The 15,665-nt window shown below is 40.5% G+C and overlaps 1 protein-coding gene across 1 annotated transcript; it reads left to right on the top strand.

Moving 5' to 3' along the window:
- Positions 1–4,264: 4,264 nt before the first annotated feature.
- Positions 4,265–7,571, top strand: txnipa (thioredoxin interacting protein a). Its single transcript, XM_083925698.1, has 6 exons — positions 4,265–4,646; positions 5,077–5,152; positions 5,268–5,415; positions 5,574–5,933; positions 6,026–6,328; positions 6,440–7,571. The coding sequence occupies exons 1-6, from the start codon at positions 4,391–4,393 to the stop codon at positions 6,485–6,487; spliced, it is 1,191 nt and encodes a 396-aa protein (XP_083781824.1). The 5' UTR covers positions 4,265–4,390; the 3' UTR covers positions 6,488–7,571.
- The last annotated feature ends 8,094 nt before the right edge of the window (positions 7,572–15,665 follow it).

Here is a 15,665-nt window from a genome sequence, read left to right as displayed (position 1 = left end):
GGTGCCTCATAAAGCCTATTTCACCAACATTTATATGGCTAAGATACAGTGCCTATAGAAAAATATATATTGAAATGTAGTAATTTGATGGGATAAACCCCTTGAGTTGTACCAACTCGTTTTCGAGGGGGTCCCATGATACCCTTTTGAAATAGTCACTTTTTTGTTTTACAGCCTGAAATGATAAATCATAAAAAAATATATCCAGCGTGATTCACACATTTTGCCTCACAACATGCAAGTGAATTCTTTTTTCAATATTTCTGAAAATTAATAAAAAAAGAAAAACTAGAATAGCAGGGTTGGAAAAGTGATGAGTCCATTTAGAATAAGCATTATAAACATTCTCAGGTATCAATAATCACCTTCCAGATTACACAACAAGGTAATTGGCCTGCACCTGACATCCTGTAGTTTTTGATTGTACTTCAGAATAAAATCAGCTGTTCCTTGATTCCACTCCTAGTAGTGCACACAAAGAATTCAAAATGGAATGGGAAAATGGATGCTGCCAAGTACACCCAAATTCTTGAGGCAAACCTGCAGCCCTCTGTTAGACACTTGAAAATAGGCAGGTGGTTCATTTTCCAGCATGACAATGACCCAAAACACACCTCCATAAAAACAACAGAGTGGCTAAAGGACAGGAAGGTGAATGTCCTAGAGTGGCCGGGTCAGAGCCCAGACCTGAATCCTACAGAACATCTGTTGATGGACTTGAAGAGTGCAGTCCATCACCGCTCACCACAGAATTTGACTGAACCCGAACAGTTCTGCAGGAAGAATGGGGAAATATTTCCCAGTCTAGGTGCACAAAGCTGATAGAGACATATCCAAACAGACTGATGGCTGTAGTTAAAGCAAAATGAGCCTCCACAAAGGATTACATCTGGGGACTCATCATTCTTACAACTATGCTATTCTCGTTTTTCATTATTTCTTTTAAATTCATTTTCAGAAATTTTGAAGAAAAAAAAATCACTGGAAAGTTCATTCATTCATTCATTCATCTTCAACCGCTTATCCCGGGGTCGGGGTCGCGGGGGGTGATGGAGCCGATCCCAGCTGACATTGTCACTGTCCAGCTGTCACTGGAACGTTGCAAGGCAAAATGTGTAAATCAGGCTGTAATCTTTTATTTATTTATGTAAATACTACAGAGACTTTAGTGACCTCTTTTGTTGAGGTGGCCCTTTGTACCGACGTTTATTGCATTTTCAGTAATAACAGATTTTGATGTGTTTGTACATAACAAGTCGGTCAGATTACTGTTACTCAGCATTTTGCTGGAAAGGTTCTTAAATTGTGTAATAATTCAAAGTTATTTGAAGATGTAAAAGCTGAGAAAGAAATGGTTTTAAGCATGATGTCCTCCAAGCATGATATTTGATCTGCCTTGGGATTGTGTTGCTACATCACATGTCAAGTTTACAACTGTAACAGTATATTTCCTCCACTAGTGAGCAGTATGTTCATACTAGAAGAATGAGTGTGTGTGTTTTTGGTTGTTTGGTGTGTTCTTGTTTTGCGTTACTTTGCACTTTCCAACAAAACATATTAACTGTCACTTTATATGCAATCTCTTTACTAGGGGTACATTCAGAAATCCAACAATAAGCAGAGCAAAGACTGAGGATTTGGGTGGAGTATACCTTTGATGATAATGGTCTCTAAAAGAAGTGGGTGAAAGTTGACGGAAGGGAACAATGTGATATCATCAGATATAAAACAGCCTCAGATCTAAAGCCCACAACAACAACACTGTATGACACCACACTCACATAGATTACAGAGAAAACGACTGTGAAACTGCTTAGCGTCACAGTGTGTGTGTGTGTGTGTTTGTGTGTGTGTATATATATATATATATATAGTGTATATGGACACACAATGGAGATCAAAATTAGAGAACAATCAATTCTTGATTTATTCTTAATCCTGTAAGTTATTTATTGTTCATAATTTGAAAGAATATCCACTGTGTTTTTTTAAATAACTAATACATTTCAACAAAAAACTTTATTTAGTGAAAAAAAACAGTGCTCAAAATTATAGACCAGTAACCATTGTGTCAGAAGAGAAGATTTCTATAGGATTCAGAAATGAACAGTAAGTGTAGAGGCCACAGCTTTGAATGATTTCAGCCCATCTGCGCCCACAGGACATCACTAGTTTCTCACACTGCTCTGGTTTGATCTTGGTCCATTCTTCTTCAGTCTCTTCCACAGTTCAGTAACTGTAGTGGGTTTCTTAGACATGACTTTTTAGACAAGGATTTTCCAGAGATTCTCTATGGAGTTAAGATCTGGACTCTGGGCTGGACATTTCATTGTTTTAATATTCCTAGCTTCTTTTGCAGTGTGACAGGGGACATTGTCTGCATGAAAATCGCAGCTGATTTGGAGACAGTTGCAGTGAAGGTATTTCATGTTGCTGAATTAGGTTCACATAAACATTTGCATTCACCCTGCCATGTAGCTGTACAAGAGGCAAGCCCGGATCCCGATCCCTCGAGCTCCGGGGGGCCTTGGGCTCCATCACTTACTGTCCATTCGTTCCGTACCCCGTACCCCGTGCCCCTTGCCCCGTGCTTTAGTGTAATTGTGCTTATCTGTCCAAACACTTCACCTCTGCATCAAACCACCGTGACCCGTTCGGTGGCATCTTTTTAAATGTGGAGAACAGACGCATATAAAGTGTTCAGACCACACATATACAACACACATAAAGCTTAAAGTAGTGTTACTTTGTACGTGTTTATACTGTATATGTACAGTATATGCATATTTTTTTAACTTCTGTTCTTTAAAGTCAAATATGTAGTTGCAATCAGGTTTCCTGATGAATACATTCGCTTTTCATTTATTTCTTTAGGTTTGGGACAAAAATAAGCTGCTAGGTTCCTATCAACTCTCTTTGCAGTGTGTACACTTTTTCTATGCCTGGTCCTAGATTAGCTGTGTGAAAGCCCTTCTCAGCTTGGTAATACAACAAGTGTGTTGGTAATATGAGCACAGTGGATTGTATATTTTTGATTGCCATTTACACCAGCAGCTCACTGTCAACTCTATATGATACTAGTCATTTTGTCAACAGCTGTTTTTAAGGTTACATGTCATGTGTCACGCTCAACTTTGAGGGCAACATGGATATGAAGCATAGAGGTTCTCAGAATCAAGGAAAGGTTTAGCTTCTTCTCCTTCTTTGGGAATGCTGAGGTGGGCTGTGTGATCCAGGACATGTCAGTGGAGCTTAAGTTAAGGTTGCTTTATCAACTGCTCACAAGGTTAGGCATCAACTGTCAAGCTTGATGTTTTTTTATAATTTAAACAAATCCTTCACTATTCTTAACAAAATACATATGATTGCTTAAAATAAACCATACCTTAATATTATATATTGTCTTGTGGATATTGGGAGTGCTAGAAGGAAAAATGTTGGCAGTGGTGATAACAGTGTGGTTGTAGCCGGGAGCGTACCTACGTCCCCTGGGTCCTATGCTTTCCACAATCAGTGCCAAATTCCACAGTAAATAGGCCTATGTAGACCCTAACACTTGCCCCTAACCCTGACCCTAACTGTAGCCCCTAACCTTAACAGAATGCTGAATTAAATCAGCGAAGGCAGAGGCTTATGGGACCAGGGAACATAGGGATGACCCCATCGTAGCCTACACAAAGCAAATAGCCTAATCTGTAAAATGCATTTTATCTTAGTTTTCCTAATATACCATAAAACATCAACTCCTACCATCTCTTACTGTCAGCTCTCTCATAAAGGTATACAAATGCCTGTCCAGATAAATATTTATTATACTCATTGTGTATCATATTCATACTGAAAACTTGACCATACATTCCTATACAGTAGCAAACCTACACACTGTATTTTATGGTATTGCTAATTTCTGTCTGTTTTTGTGTCATATTTCCAGCCCACCCTGATGATACTAATGGTTAACTGTGTGTTCAGGTTCAGTGTGTGAGATAATGACACTTGACTTAGTCAGATCCCGACTGTTCCCAGGTCTCAGTGTGTTTACTACAAATGTACTGCTCTGTCTGCCTTTAACTTCCTGTGCTCACATCTGCTTAGCACGCACTACATTCCCTCAGCCACGCGGTGTCCACGCGTCGGTTTCGGGCGCTCATTGGTTAGAGCTGACACAAACAAAGGTTTTCCACCAATGGGAGCGGTGTGCACGCGCTGAGCCATGCTGTTCATTCTGGCTGCTCATGTCCTGCGGAGGCTCGACACATAAAACCAGTAGTGTCGTCTTTGTTTACAGCAGTGTGAGGTGGAACCTGGCGTTTCCTGAAACGACCGTGCGATCTTCGTCGCATTAAAGATCAGTTCATAAATTTGTGTTGGATATCCTGAAGAAGCAATCATGGTGGCTATGGTAAAGAGAGTGAAAACCTTTCAAATTATCTTTTCGGACCCCAGCAAGACTTTTTACTGCGGCGGGGACAGAGTGTGTGGCCGGATTGAAGTGGAGGTGAGCGAGGTGACGCGCGTTTCGGCGGTGAAGGTTCTGGGTCTGGGCTGCGCCAAGGTGGAGTACGCTAAAGGCAAGCAGCGGTGTCGACAGGAGGCGGAGTACCTCCGATATGAAGAGGTACTGCGGCTGGATGGACAGCCCACGGGTACGTTACTTTTCACATCATCACCGTCTGGAGTCACATTCCACCACATACTACTAAGATCTGATTTAGTCTATGTAAACTGTTGCTATGATTAAGTAATGACATGATGATTGAATTATGTATAATAATATATATTGGAATTTAGTAAATTGTGGGATGTGCAATAAGATATAGTAGACTATATGGTAAAATATAGGTATGGTTTGTCAGAGTCATTTGATGGGATTGCTCGTGGTTCCATCCTCTCATTGGCTTTAGCCTACTGTGAATTGAGGAATGACTTGCTGGCAGTGAGTGTACTTAACATGGAACTCCCCTTTCACCTCGTTAGAGCAGACTAAAGGGAGTCTCCCAGAGTTGTTTCCCATGTTGAATCTAACAGCTGTCAGTGTCATTCAAGCCAAGACAATGTTTCATTTTCTCTTTCCAGACTCTGATGGATCAGTCCTCTTAAGGCCTGGCAACAAATATGAGTACATCTTTGGATTTGAACTCCCCCAGCAAGGGTAAGGCATTCGTTTTCAACTTAAAATTCTTTTACAGCATATTTGGATGTATGGCTCTTCATTGAGGTACAAGTGTATATATTTGTTTTAATTTTCTTCGCACGTGTTCTCACAGGCAGCTGGTGTCGTCATACAAGGGGAAGTTTGGCTATGTTCAGTACTATGTGAAGGCCCTGATGGAGAGGCCACACCAGCCTACTTTTGAGTGTAAGAAACACTTTGAGGTCGAGGAGCCCCTGGATGTCAACACCCCAGACCTACTAGTGAGTTCACTGACACTGATCAGCTAAAGGCATATTACAGCCCAAACATATTGAGCTCTTTTGTGTCCATTTGTATCCACTAATTATGATACAGTGTTGCATGAGTTGGAAATGAGGTCTCCAGGTTAGTTTAATCTCACCTGCCTGTATCTCCTCAGTCTCCCACAGGTGGCATGAAGGAGAAGAAGGTCACCTGTATGTTCATTCCTGATGGCCAGGTGTCACTGAATGCAAAAATTGACCGCCGTGGCTTCTGCGAAGGTGAAGACATCTGCATCAACGCAAAGTTTGAGAACACCTGCTCCCGCATTGTGGTGCCCAAGGCTGCCATCATCGCCAAACACACCTACCAAGCCAATGGCCGCACCAAGGTCTTTCGCCAGAAACTGTCTTCGGTGCGTGGCAACCACATCATCTCCGGCATGTGTGATGCCTGGCAGGGAAAGACCATTAGGGTGCCAAAGATAAAACCATCTATGCTGGGATGCAACATAATCCGTGTTGAGTATGCTCTAATGGTAAGCCTCCAGTTGCTGCAGAGATTTTTGGTTGTTACATTTTGAGAATTGATAATCAGTGTTCATGTATGTGTTCATGTTCCTTCTGACAGATTTACATCCACATCCCCGGTAGTGAGAAGCTGATCCTGGAGCTGCCTCTGGTCATTGGTACTGTAGGTCTTGGCAGCCGCAGCAACAGCGTGAGCAGCCAGGAGGGTTCAGTCAGCAACAGCTCTCAGAGCTGGGTGTCCCTCAGGATGCCCTCTGAACCTCCCAGCTACTGTGACGTCACCCGCGACTGCCGCCTGGACCAGCCCCTCACACCACTCCTGGATGATTTTGACGCTGACGACAGCCCCATCTTCATGAACGCTCCGGTCTTCCCGTTCCCGCCACCCCCGGCATACACTGAGGTAGGTGTGTCAACCAAGTTGTTTTCAATAAGTGAGCATAACCATCTCTGGCAAACTGTTAAGAAACAACCCTTTCAGATAGTAATAAAGTAAACTATACTTTTTTTCCAGGCCGAAGAGGAGTACAATGGCAACGCTCGCATGCTACCAGTCTGCTGAAATCCAGCAGGGATTCTAGAACTGTGGTCCAGCCCTCGGGGAGCGTTGGTCTTAAGGAAACTGGAGCTAAAGGTCCAAACTCTACAGGCGATGTGTTGGATGGAGAAGTAAAGCCACGACATGTAAATGGACAAAAAGAGGCTCCCCTGCTCTGTCCACTGTCTTCACTGCGCTTCCTCACCTTCCTGCTGGTGCTCTTCAGGTCATGGACCTGGAGGTGGAGCCACAGAGGCTGTGGCGCGCTACATTTCTAAATAAGCCGTCCCTTCCCGCACCTCAAACTTTCAGGGTCTCAGTGTCCATTAACAGCCACTTTATGACTTTATGTTTTTGGACCAAGCATTGTATTAGATAGCCCCCAGCCAGCTTGTTTTTTGGGGTTTGTCTTTTCTTCATGAGGCCTTGTCATTCCTGTCAAACCCCATATTTTAAGCGATTTCACTAGAGGAATATCCCTTCTGGTAAATCCACTCAGTTTGCAGTGCTGTAAAGAAGTTAGGACTATTGCTGCCTTTCAGGATTGCAGCATGTAGAATGATCTTCCCAGCTGCCTATAGAACCTCATGCAGCATCTATAGTTTTTATTATTTACCAGTGTCTGAAAAAAAATGTGGTTTGTTCCTGTATATTATTGCACTTTTTGATTTGATGCATTTTGCTTTACTACTGCCTACAAGAGTTTATATTTGTTATGTTTAGAACAATGTTTGTGATACGGAGAGCAAATTTTCTGTAGGAAAGGCACTTGTTGCAACCTCACCTTTAATTTCCAAATCCCAGCTTGGTGATTGGCTCTAAAGTGCCAAACATGATCCATACAGCTAACACACTCCAATATTGTGGAACGCACCTTATGTGAGGATAATCATTGTATCTGATCTGCAGTTGTCATAGACAACATTACACTGTGAGAGCTCCACTGTGGTGGTTTCATGACTTCCTATCTTTCAGGGCGCAAAGAAAATCACTGTTAAAGACTAATTTGTGATTAAGAATGTTTGCAATGTATCCTTGATACTTAACCTAGTATTTTTTGTATGAAACCCTTTGGGTTATTTTTTTATTAAAGGAATATTGAAAAATAGCCAGCGTGTCAGCTCATTCCTGTGTGACTGGTCATCAGCAAAGTTCTGGTTCAGCCTTCCCTTTAGGACCAGCAAGGTGTATGGAAGAGATTGGCAGTCTTAAGTACCACCTGGAGCCTGTAGAGAGGACCTTTGTTGCGGGAACCATTGTTACATTATGGCCTTAACCAGTGTTTTGACCCTGCTGACATCCATAGAGGCATAAACATGGCGGTCACCACAGTAGTTATTTTCTACAGAAGTGAGTTACAAGCTGGAAAATAATGTTGGTACTATTGTTATTATCACTGCCAAATAGCAGGACTGGCTGTGTAGTCGAGCAGGAATACTAGTTGCACATCTGGAAAATGCCAAACATCAAAGGTGCACAATCTCTAAATAGGGTTTGGGATTTTTAAGTCTCTGGTAAGAAGGACGCCTGGGCTACTTACCAGGTGCCACAACTACCCCCACGCATATATACATCTGCAAATAGATTCTGTAAATACATAGCTAGATAGATAGTTCTATTACTTAAACCTTGCATTTTCAATATAATTAAGCTGAAGAATAACTTTATTGTTATTGTATATGTGCACACACAGGCCTGGAATACACACACACACACAGGAACCTCCTGGGCAAATAGAGATTTGGTGCCTCCAACAGTGCCCAGGGGATGAACTTCTCCTGTTACCAGTACACACTCTATACTTGGTCGATGCAGGACCTTGAACCGGCTACCGTCTGGTTCCCAAGTTCCCACAGACTACTTAATTATCCCAAACGTTGCTATTTAATCCAATGGTGTCCTGACCCCTACATAAATAAGAGATAGCAGAGCCTTACATAGATGCCATCAGACACCACACCAATGAGAGAAATGCCAGTGTTCCTGTCGTGGTTTGCAGACAGATGCCTTTTTTTTTTTCCTTTTCAAAGTATGCTGATTTTTCCGTGCTGCTGACATCTGGCAACTGCTGAGAGCAACAGATAAGGAAAGTGTTTTTCTGTGAGTCCTTCTGTGACAGGGGCTGTTGCGCCAGGCTTTAGGTTTCTTGAGTCTTGAGTGCACAGCCCAAGAATGGCCATACAAAAAGTCAGTATGGATATTCATGGTCCTTAGAGGCCAGGGTTGAATCCCAATGTCTGCACTCAGACTCACAGCTGTCCTACTGTCATCGTCAAATGAGTAAGGGCTCTCTTGCAATCATTTTGAGCCCTATATGAATACTTTCTGTAAGTCTTTGTTTCTGCAGACTTTGCCTGAGGGTAGTAATAGTAATAGTAATAGTAATAGTAATGATCGCAGCAGGAAGCGTCACACAGGACCACGGCAGCAGGCACCACCACGATCAGAAGAGACCTGTGAGATGACAAAGCACCAGGGAAGAAGAACACCAGGGAAGAAGTTGAATTAGTAACATGTTCCTAATGTTCCTGATATGTAATGAAGTGGTGCATGCTTATACATAATAAATTAATGAAAGATGAATGACAGAGAGGATAGAAGTTCAGACTAAACATGGGTTTACTGGGAGAAGTTAAAAAAAAGTAAACAAGGATGACTGGTACATGGCATGGCATATTACATTTACAAAGAAACATTGCATTAACATTAAAATGGTTCATAAAAAACAATCGAATTCCAAGCAAACCAGGTTTATCCATCAACCATTTTTTTTAGTTTTACTTCATGATGCTGTTTTGACAAAAAATGTGATGATGATGATTAATGATTGACTCATCTGTTCTGTAAATAGCCCAGGATGTTCAGTTCTTCCCTAGCTATAAAGAAGGTAAAGAAAAGTCAAATAAAAGGTCACAGACAACGAAATATGCGTTCTAGTCCTAAGCTACACAAGAAAAATAACAAAACCAATTTTTTTTTCATGATGGAGTACAGATGATGAGTTGAGTCTCACAGCCTGTGAAAAGAACTGCTCTGTAGTCTGGTGGTACAACAGCAGATACTTAAAGGACTATATGGTGGAGTATCGTGTTGTTCTTTGCTTGTTTCTTTCGTCCTCTTGATTCTTTCTGTGTCTGTTTCCAATACTTTCTCTTATGCCTCTTTTCTCGCTCCTTCAAATTGTTGATGTTTTTAAATTTGCCCTTGCTCACCCTCTTTCTCCATCTTTCCCTCTCCTTTCTCAGGAACTCCTCCTTCAACTCAGGCTGGCTATTCATTTTTTCGGTCCTTGTCTTTTGATACTCTCTGTTCCTTCTCCTTCACTCCTCAAAGGAAAACTTCTGTCAAGCCATTCTAACCTGAAATGCATACCATTCTGCAATCAGGTCTTTATTATGTATAAGCATGCACCACTTCATTACATATCAGGTTGAGAGGCATATTCTTTAAACACATTCAAGTACACTACTTTATATCACAGAAGTTGGAAGTTCAAGAGAACACAACATAACCATTGGTAAAGATATGGGCAGACAGACCAACTACTGTCAGCAGCGAGACTAACATGGACACTTATTTACATCTAGAGAGGGAATGTCTCCACAGACACACAGATGTGAATACTCAGCAAAGAGGCAACAAGTGCTTTCATTAGTGGGTCATATGATCAATCACCATTGTTTTAACACACTGTGATAGAGAGGAACTTAAAAGACAATTAAATAGATGAAAATCTTAGACTATAACTTTAAATGTTAAACTACCTTGTATTTGAACTGAGTTGTCTTGTCTCTCGCTAACCAAATTTTGCATGTCAGCTAATATCACAGTTGTACAGTACGTTGTTCACCAAGCTAGCACTAATCTTAACCTGATATTAGATTCGTCATTTATGTGCTAACAGCTGCTTGTTGGCGGTAACTCTTGCATAGTTTTGCTATTTCTCGGTGAGTATGCCCTGTTGTTAATGTTTTGCAAATTAAAATGAGCCTGTAAAGCTGAATCTGTCACATCTTAAATAAACATAAACAGGTTCAATGTAATAGCAGATGGATATTGCAGATGTAGTAAGTTGTTTGTACAGTTTATTTGCACATCATTTTGTGATATGCAACTGTCATAAACAATCCTCATATTGATTGCAGATACATATTGCAGATGAGTTCACGTTAGTGGGAAAAGGTGAATGTGAATATACACGTTATACTATAATATAGAGTCTGAATGCACAACAGTAAACACATTTTTTCAAACACATTTCCTTCAGGTGATGGGTGCAGCCTGAGACAACTGGACCCATCAGACACACCAGGTCTGTGCAGTACACACTCTGAGGAGGATCAGTTCTTCTTAGACAAGACGGTAGACAGATGCATTATGATGCACTAATCACACAGTAAATGGATCAATACTTAGTGGTGAATGTAAAAACTAACATCCGGTAACATTTGAGATGTCTTTATTTTATATGGTATAATTTATTGAATCGATGTTGTTTGTCTTTTTGCTACATCTGTAAAGGGTCTCCACACAGAGAAAAGTGAGTGACCGGTGCCAACAGAAGAGCTCATCTGTGGAGGGGCAGATTTGGTGTCATTCATCTGGTTGTAGAAAAGGGCGACTGCATGGACAACATTTTTAGTTCTCAAATGTGTGGTGAGGATAAATGGAAGGTCATTTATACGTGATTCTACGAAACAGGTTTGCACAATGAAATGCAAGTTGTATTCACTGTATGCTACACAAGAGAAAATATTTTTATTGTGAAGCAGGGAGGAGGCCTCAGGGAAGACCTAGGACTAGGTGGAGAGATTATATCTTCACACTGGCCTGGGTCCCCTGCGACCAGACCCCGGATAAGCTGTTGAAGATGAGGAGGATCATCACCAAGTCACTGATGCTCACCAGGCTCTGTTAATGTTGTGAACCCTTTAAATCACCCACTGCAGTCTTTAATATGCACAATTCTTTTATTCATATCCACAGTTATTGTAATTGGAAAATGTAATAAATGATGATTCTAGTTTTTTGTTTTCCTGCTGGGATTTTACAGTACTGAGTGTATTAACATGAACTACAGAATACTCTTGCTTGGTTAATCACAAGAGACATTTCTATAATGTTGATAACAGCTAACATACTGTATAAAGAGCATTGTAACCGATTACAAGTTTTGGCAAAAACTTTGATCAATGTATTCTTGTCTGATTACAATACTGTACATGTTGCTAATGTTAAAATTCATACCATATCTGCACCATAAAACATCAACAAACTTTTGGCAAGACCTTCATAAGAACTTTTATTGCACATTAAAATTGATTTAATTCAAAAAATTACAGTATATTATCCTTCTAAACCCCATTAAGATAATACTAAAATGTGTACTGAAGAATGTAACAAATAATTAATTCAGTGCAAAATTTACATTCAATGCCAAGGCTGTTCCCCTGTCCTCTGTAGCTCTGTCAACCCATCACAGGACATGGTCTCCTATAATCCACACACTGGCTGGATGGACAGAAAATATTGTAATGGCTGTAGAGGAAAAGCCTTGGTTATAAAAAATAAAATGTCTGCTGTACTGTTTTATATTAAATAACAATAGAAAAGTAACTTATTACTCACAGTGCGGGTTTACATGCCATGGTGACTGCATATATATATATATATATATATATATATATATATATATATATATATATATAATATCAATGGCTTCTTAGTTAAATATTTTTAATGTCATTAACAATATTATTAATGCAGTTGAAACGTTAATTCTTAACAAACATAATACTGAGCTGCACTCAGACAGTATTCTGTGGTGTAAACTAGTTAAATTAGCTCATTTACATCTGCTGATATCCTGAGTCATGAACAAACAGCACGTCACTATCAAACAGAAGGTAATATTATAATAACGTAATATAATTCCATTATTCACGTTAACTACCGTCAATTAACGACAGTGACAGCTCACACAATGTAACTTCAGCTACAATAACAATCGAAGGTTAACGTTTTTTTTTCGTGATAACCAAACGTAGTTCTACTACAGTAATGTAGGTTGAGTTAGCCGTACAGCTTACCTCCGATTATAAAGGTTAATGTTATTAGCAGCAGCAGCGGCTCAGACACATCAGCTTGCTGATAGAAGTGGGCGGGCACATGGCCCCTTCGTCAGGTCCAACCCTGGATCCAATCGATGCACCCTCGTCCCCCAAGCTCCTCCTTTTCCTGTCCATTGCAAAACTTAAAGATGGCAGCGCCCATAGACATAAAGAGTAGACCCGTGGACATAGAAAAAAGAAGATGGCAGCGTCCGGGGTTGTTTCTTTTCGGATGTTAGCAAACCTATGAGTGACGTCACCGTAGCTCCGTCCATTCTTTATAGGCCTACAGTCTATGGTGACACCCCTACCTCTAAGTGTGTTGCCACGAGTGTGTGGATGGGTGGGTGAGGGGGCGGGTGCAGTCACATGTCAACAGTCTGTTTGACTGACATGTGCATGAAAAACATTGCACACCTGTCCGCTTCCAAAAAAGACTAACATGGAGGAGAAACTGGTCCGTAGTTTTCCATTACCTATGATTGCAGCTTTATTGTAGTGCAAAAAGACATTACATAACTGACAAACACACAAAATGTTTATTATTAAAAAATATTGCTGTGAGGCGACAGTGCTACCACCACACCACGTGCTGCCTGCACTGCAAACAGATATTTTAAAATGTAATATAAAACCCTAACTGGTGTTGCAAACATAGAATTGAAGTGACTAGATCGCTGTAACTGTATTGCTGTGTATGATATTAATAAAACGTTCATTGTGCTTACACAGCCTGAGGTTAACAAACCTGCTTCTTCTAAACACACAGAGAAGTGATTAAGAGAAGGAAGCACTTATACAGAAATAATAGAATAATGTCTTTAAACTACTACTCTAATTAAACAGGTAGACTAATGCTTGCAGTTAATACAGCATCCATCTCTATAATGCATCCCTAATAATATACTTTATATTTATTGCATTTACGGCATCGTTTAGTGAGATGAAGTATCTCCATATAATTCGTGACATCATTGTCACCTTCAGAGCTAACTCAGAAGTGATGGGAGCAAGATGTGACGGGATCAAGACTTGCTGCGTTTCAATAGTGGTTCAACTTGCCCCCATTCACTTCCCCTTGTTTACTTTCCCTCGTTCACTTGCCCTCGTTCACTTCCCCTCGTTCACTTGCTTTCAGGGGAATCCCCGCCACCATCTTAAGTGTCATTCCAATAGTCTGAAAAAATTGAAGGTAACTTGGTGAGATGGACCCTCGGAGGGCTGAGTGATCGAGTAAACAACGATGGTCACTCCAGAGGTGGATATCACCCACAATGCACTGCAGTTATGTATTTGGTGGAAGAGAATAGATCCATGGGTAGGTGGCAGTAACAGACCTTTCCAAGATTGTTCACCACTAAAGAGGAACAATATGCATCAATAAAGAATCATTAAAAAAACTTCATAATCTGACATGCTTTTCAGTTTCAGTTTTCTATAAATAATATACTATTAAAAGTCTGTATGTGAGGACTGTTTATCAGATTGTCCTCATTGATATCTCAAAGTTGTGTTCGGTAAAATTTTCATCTCTTTAATTGTAATTTAAGTTCCTATATAACATAGAGTGAGTTAAAACAATGGTGATTGATATGACCCACTAATGAAAGCACTTATTGCCTCTTTGCTGAGTATTCACATCTGTGTGTCTTTGGAGACATTCCCTCTCTAAATGTAAATAAGCCTACATGTTAGTGACTCTGTTGACAGAGGTTGGTGTGTCGGCATAGATCGTCACTACCAGTTATGCTGTGTTCACTTGTAATTGAATATCATGAATTTCCATCTTCTGATTCAGGCTTGTAATGAGGACAGAAGTATAATAGGAACATGTGTGTGTAGAGATTTAAGAGGGCAACATATAGCGGACGGACTGTAATATAATCGAATGATCATTTTTCTAATTATGTTTCACTTCTTAGTGGTAGAAAAAGTAGGGTGGAGTTTGATTATGAAACCTAACCATAACTGCCATGAACATTTGTCACATTGTCACTTCTTCTTTCCCCACTTTCCCTTCTTTTATTACCACTTACATCCATCCAAAGAAACTCCCCTCTTCATGACACTGTCTGCTGAAAACCAGCAAAGCACCCATTGGCTAAAGTCTACTGTCATGTGTTCGGTGATTGGCTGATGTCCTTGTTCATGCATGGGGCATGCAGGCAGAGCATGTCGGCATCTTCTGGAGGTAGTCTGTTTTTGCTGCAATGGCTTCACACAGGAGGGACTTTCCGCTCACTGCTGCTGAGGCTAGTTTCACTTAGGTGTTCAGAATTCCGGTGTGATTGCTGTAAAACACAGGTCACTACGTGCCCTTATCTGGTTCTGCAAAAAGATCTGCCTCTATGGAATTACATTTGTCCCATCTATTTTTGTGCATTCTCATGGTAAACCTTTACTCTGAGAGATTAAATGTCACAGCACATTGTTGTTGTCCCCTTTAAGGAGACCTATTATATTTTTCCTTATTTTTAATCATATATAATGTTACATGTTGGATGTTCATATTAAACATGGCCAAGATTATGAGGTAAATGCATGTAAAAGTAATTCCTGTGAGCAAAAACCTCCTATTTCAGACTGCTCCGTTTTCCATCAGTTTTTTCTATTCTCAGTTCAAGGTGATCAGTCCATGCCGGATTTCTTTATATGGTCATCTACTCCAGGCATGGTGCGGCAGTGTCCACATTTTGCATACACTGCTAGAGAGTGAGAGATATCTGCCCTTTGGTGACCTTGGCCTGAGCATTGTATTTTTGCAGTTTTTAGCCTGTCACTCTCTAAAAATAGCCTTTTTTTTTTAAAGATGCAATTTGCTGCCAGCTGACTCAGCCATGGCACATAACACATGAATCCCTTTGAAATTATTGAAGGTTTGTGAACATGATTGGGGGAAAAAATCAAGACCTTGGAAGTTTTTGAAAATAGTTATAAATACACACCTATAATAAATATATTTGTGCAAGACTGGAAACTGAAGTAAAACTTGCAGTAAATAGGCTATGTTCTGCTCTCTGCATGTTTGTCTCCTGCATCATTGTTTCATGCGCAAGCCTGCTAGTTCTCATAATAGAAATTCTGTTGTAACA

Source organism: Echiichthys vipera (assembly GCF_963691815.1).
Source record: "Echiichthys vipera genome assembly, chromosome: 13".
NCBI classification, from domain to species: domain Eukaryota; kingdom Metazoa; phylum Chordata; class Actinopteri; order Perciformes; family Trachinidae; genus Echiichthys; species Echiichthys vipera.
This window is presented reverse-complemented; position numbering and strand designations above follow the sequence as displayed.

Coding starts and splice junctions, on each gene's coding strand:
- txnipa (XM_083925698.1), top strand. CDS start 4,391: ATGGTGGCTATGGTAAAGAGAGTGAAAACCTTTCAAATTATCTTTTCG. Junction 4,647..5,076: donor GCTGGATGGACAGCCCACGG/GTACGTTACTTT, acceptor TTCTCTTTCCAG/ACTCTGATGGATCAGTCCTC. Junction 5,934..6,025: donor GTGTTGAGTATGCTCTAATG/GTAAGCCTCCAG, acceptor TCCTTCTGACAG/ATTTACATCCACATCCCCGG.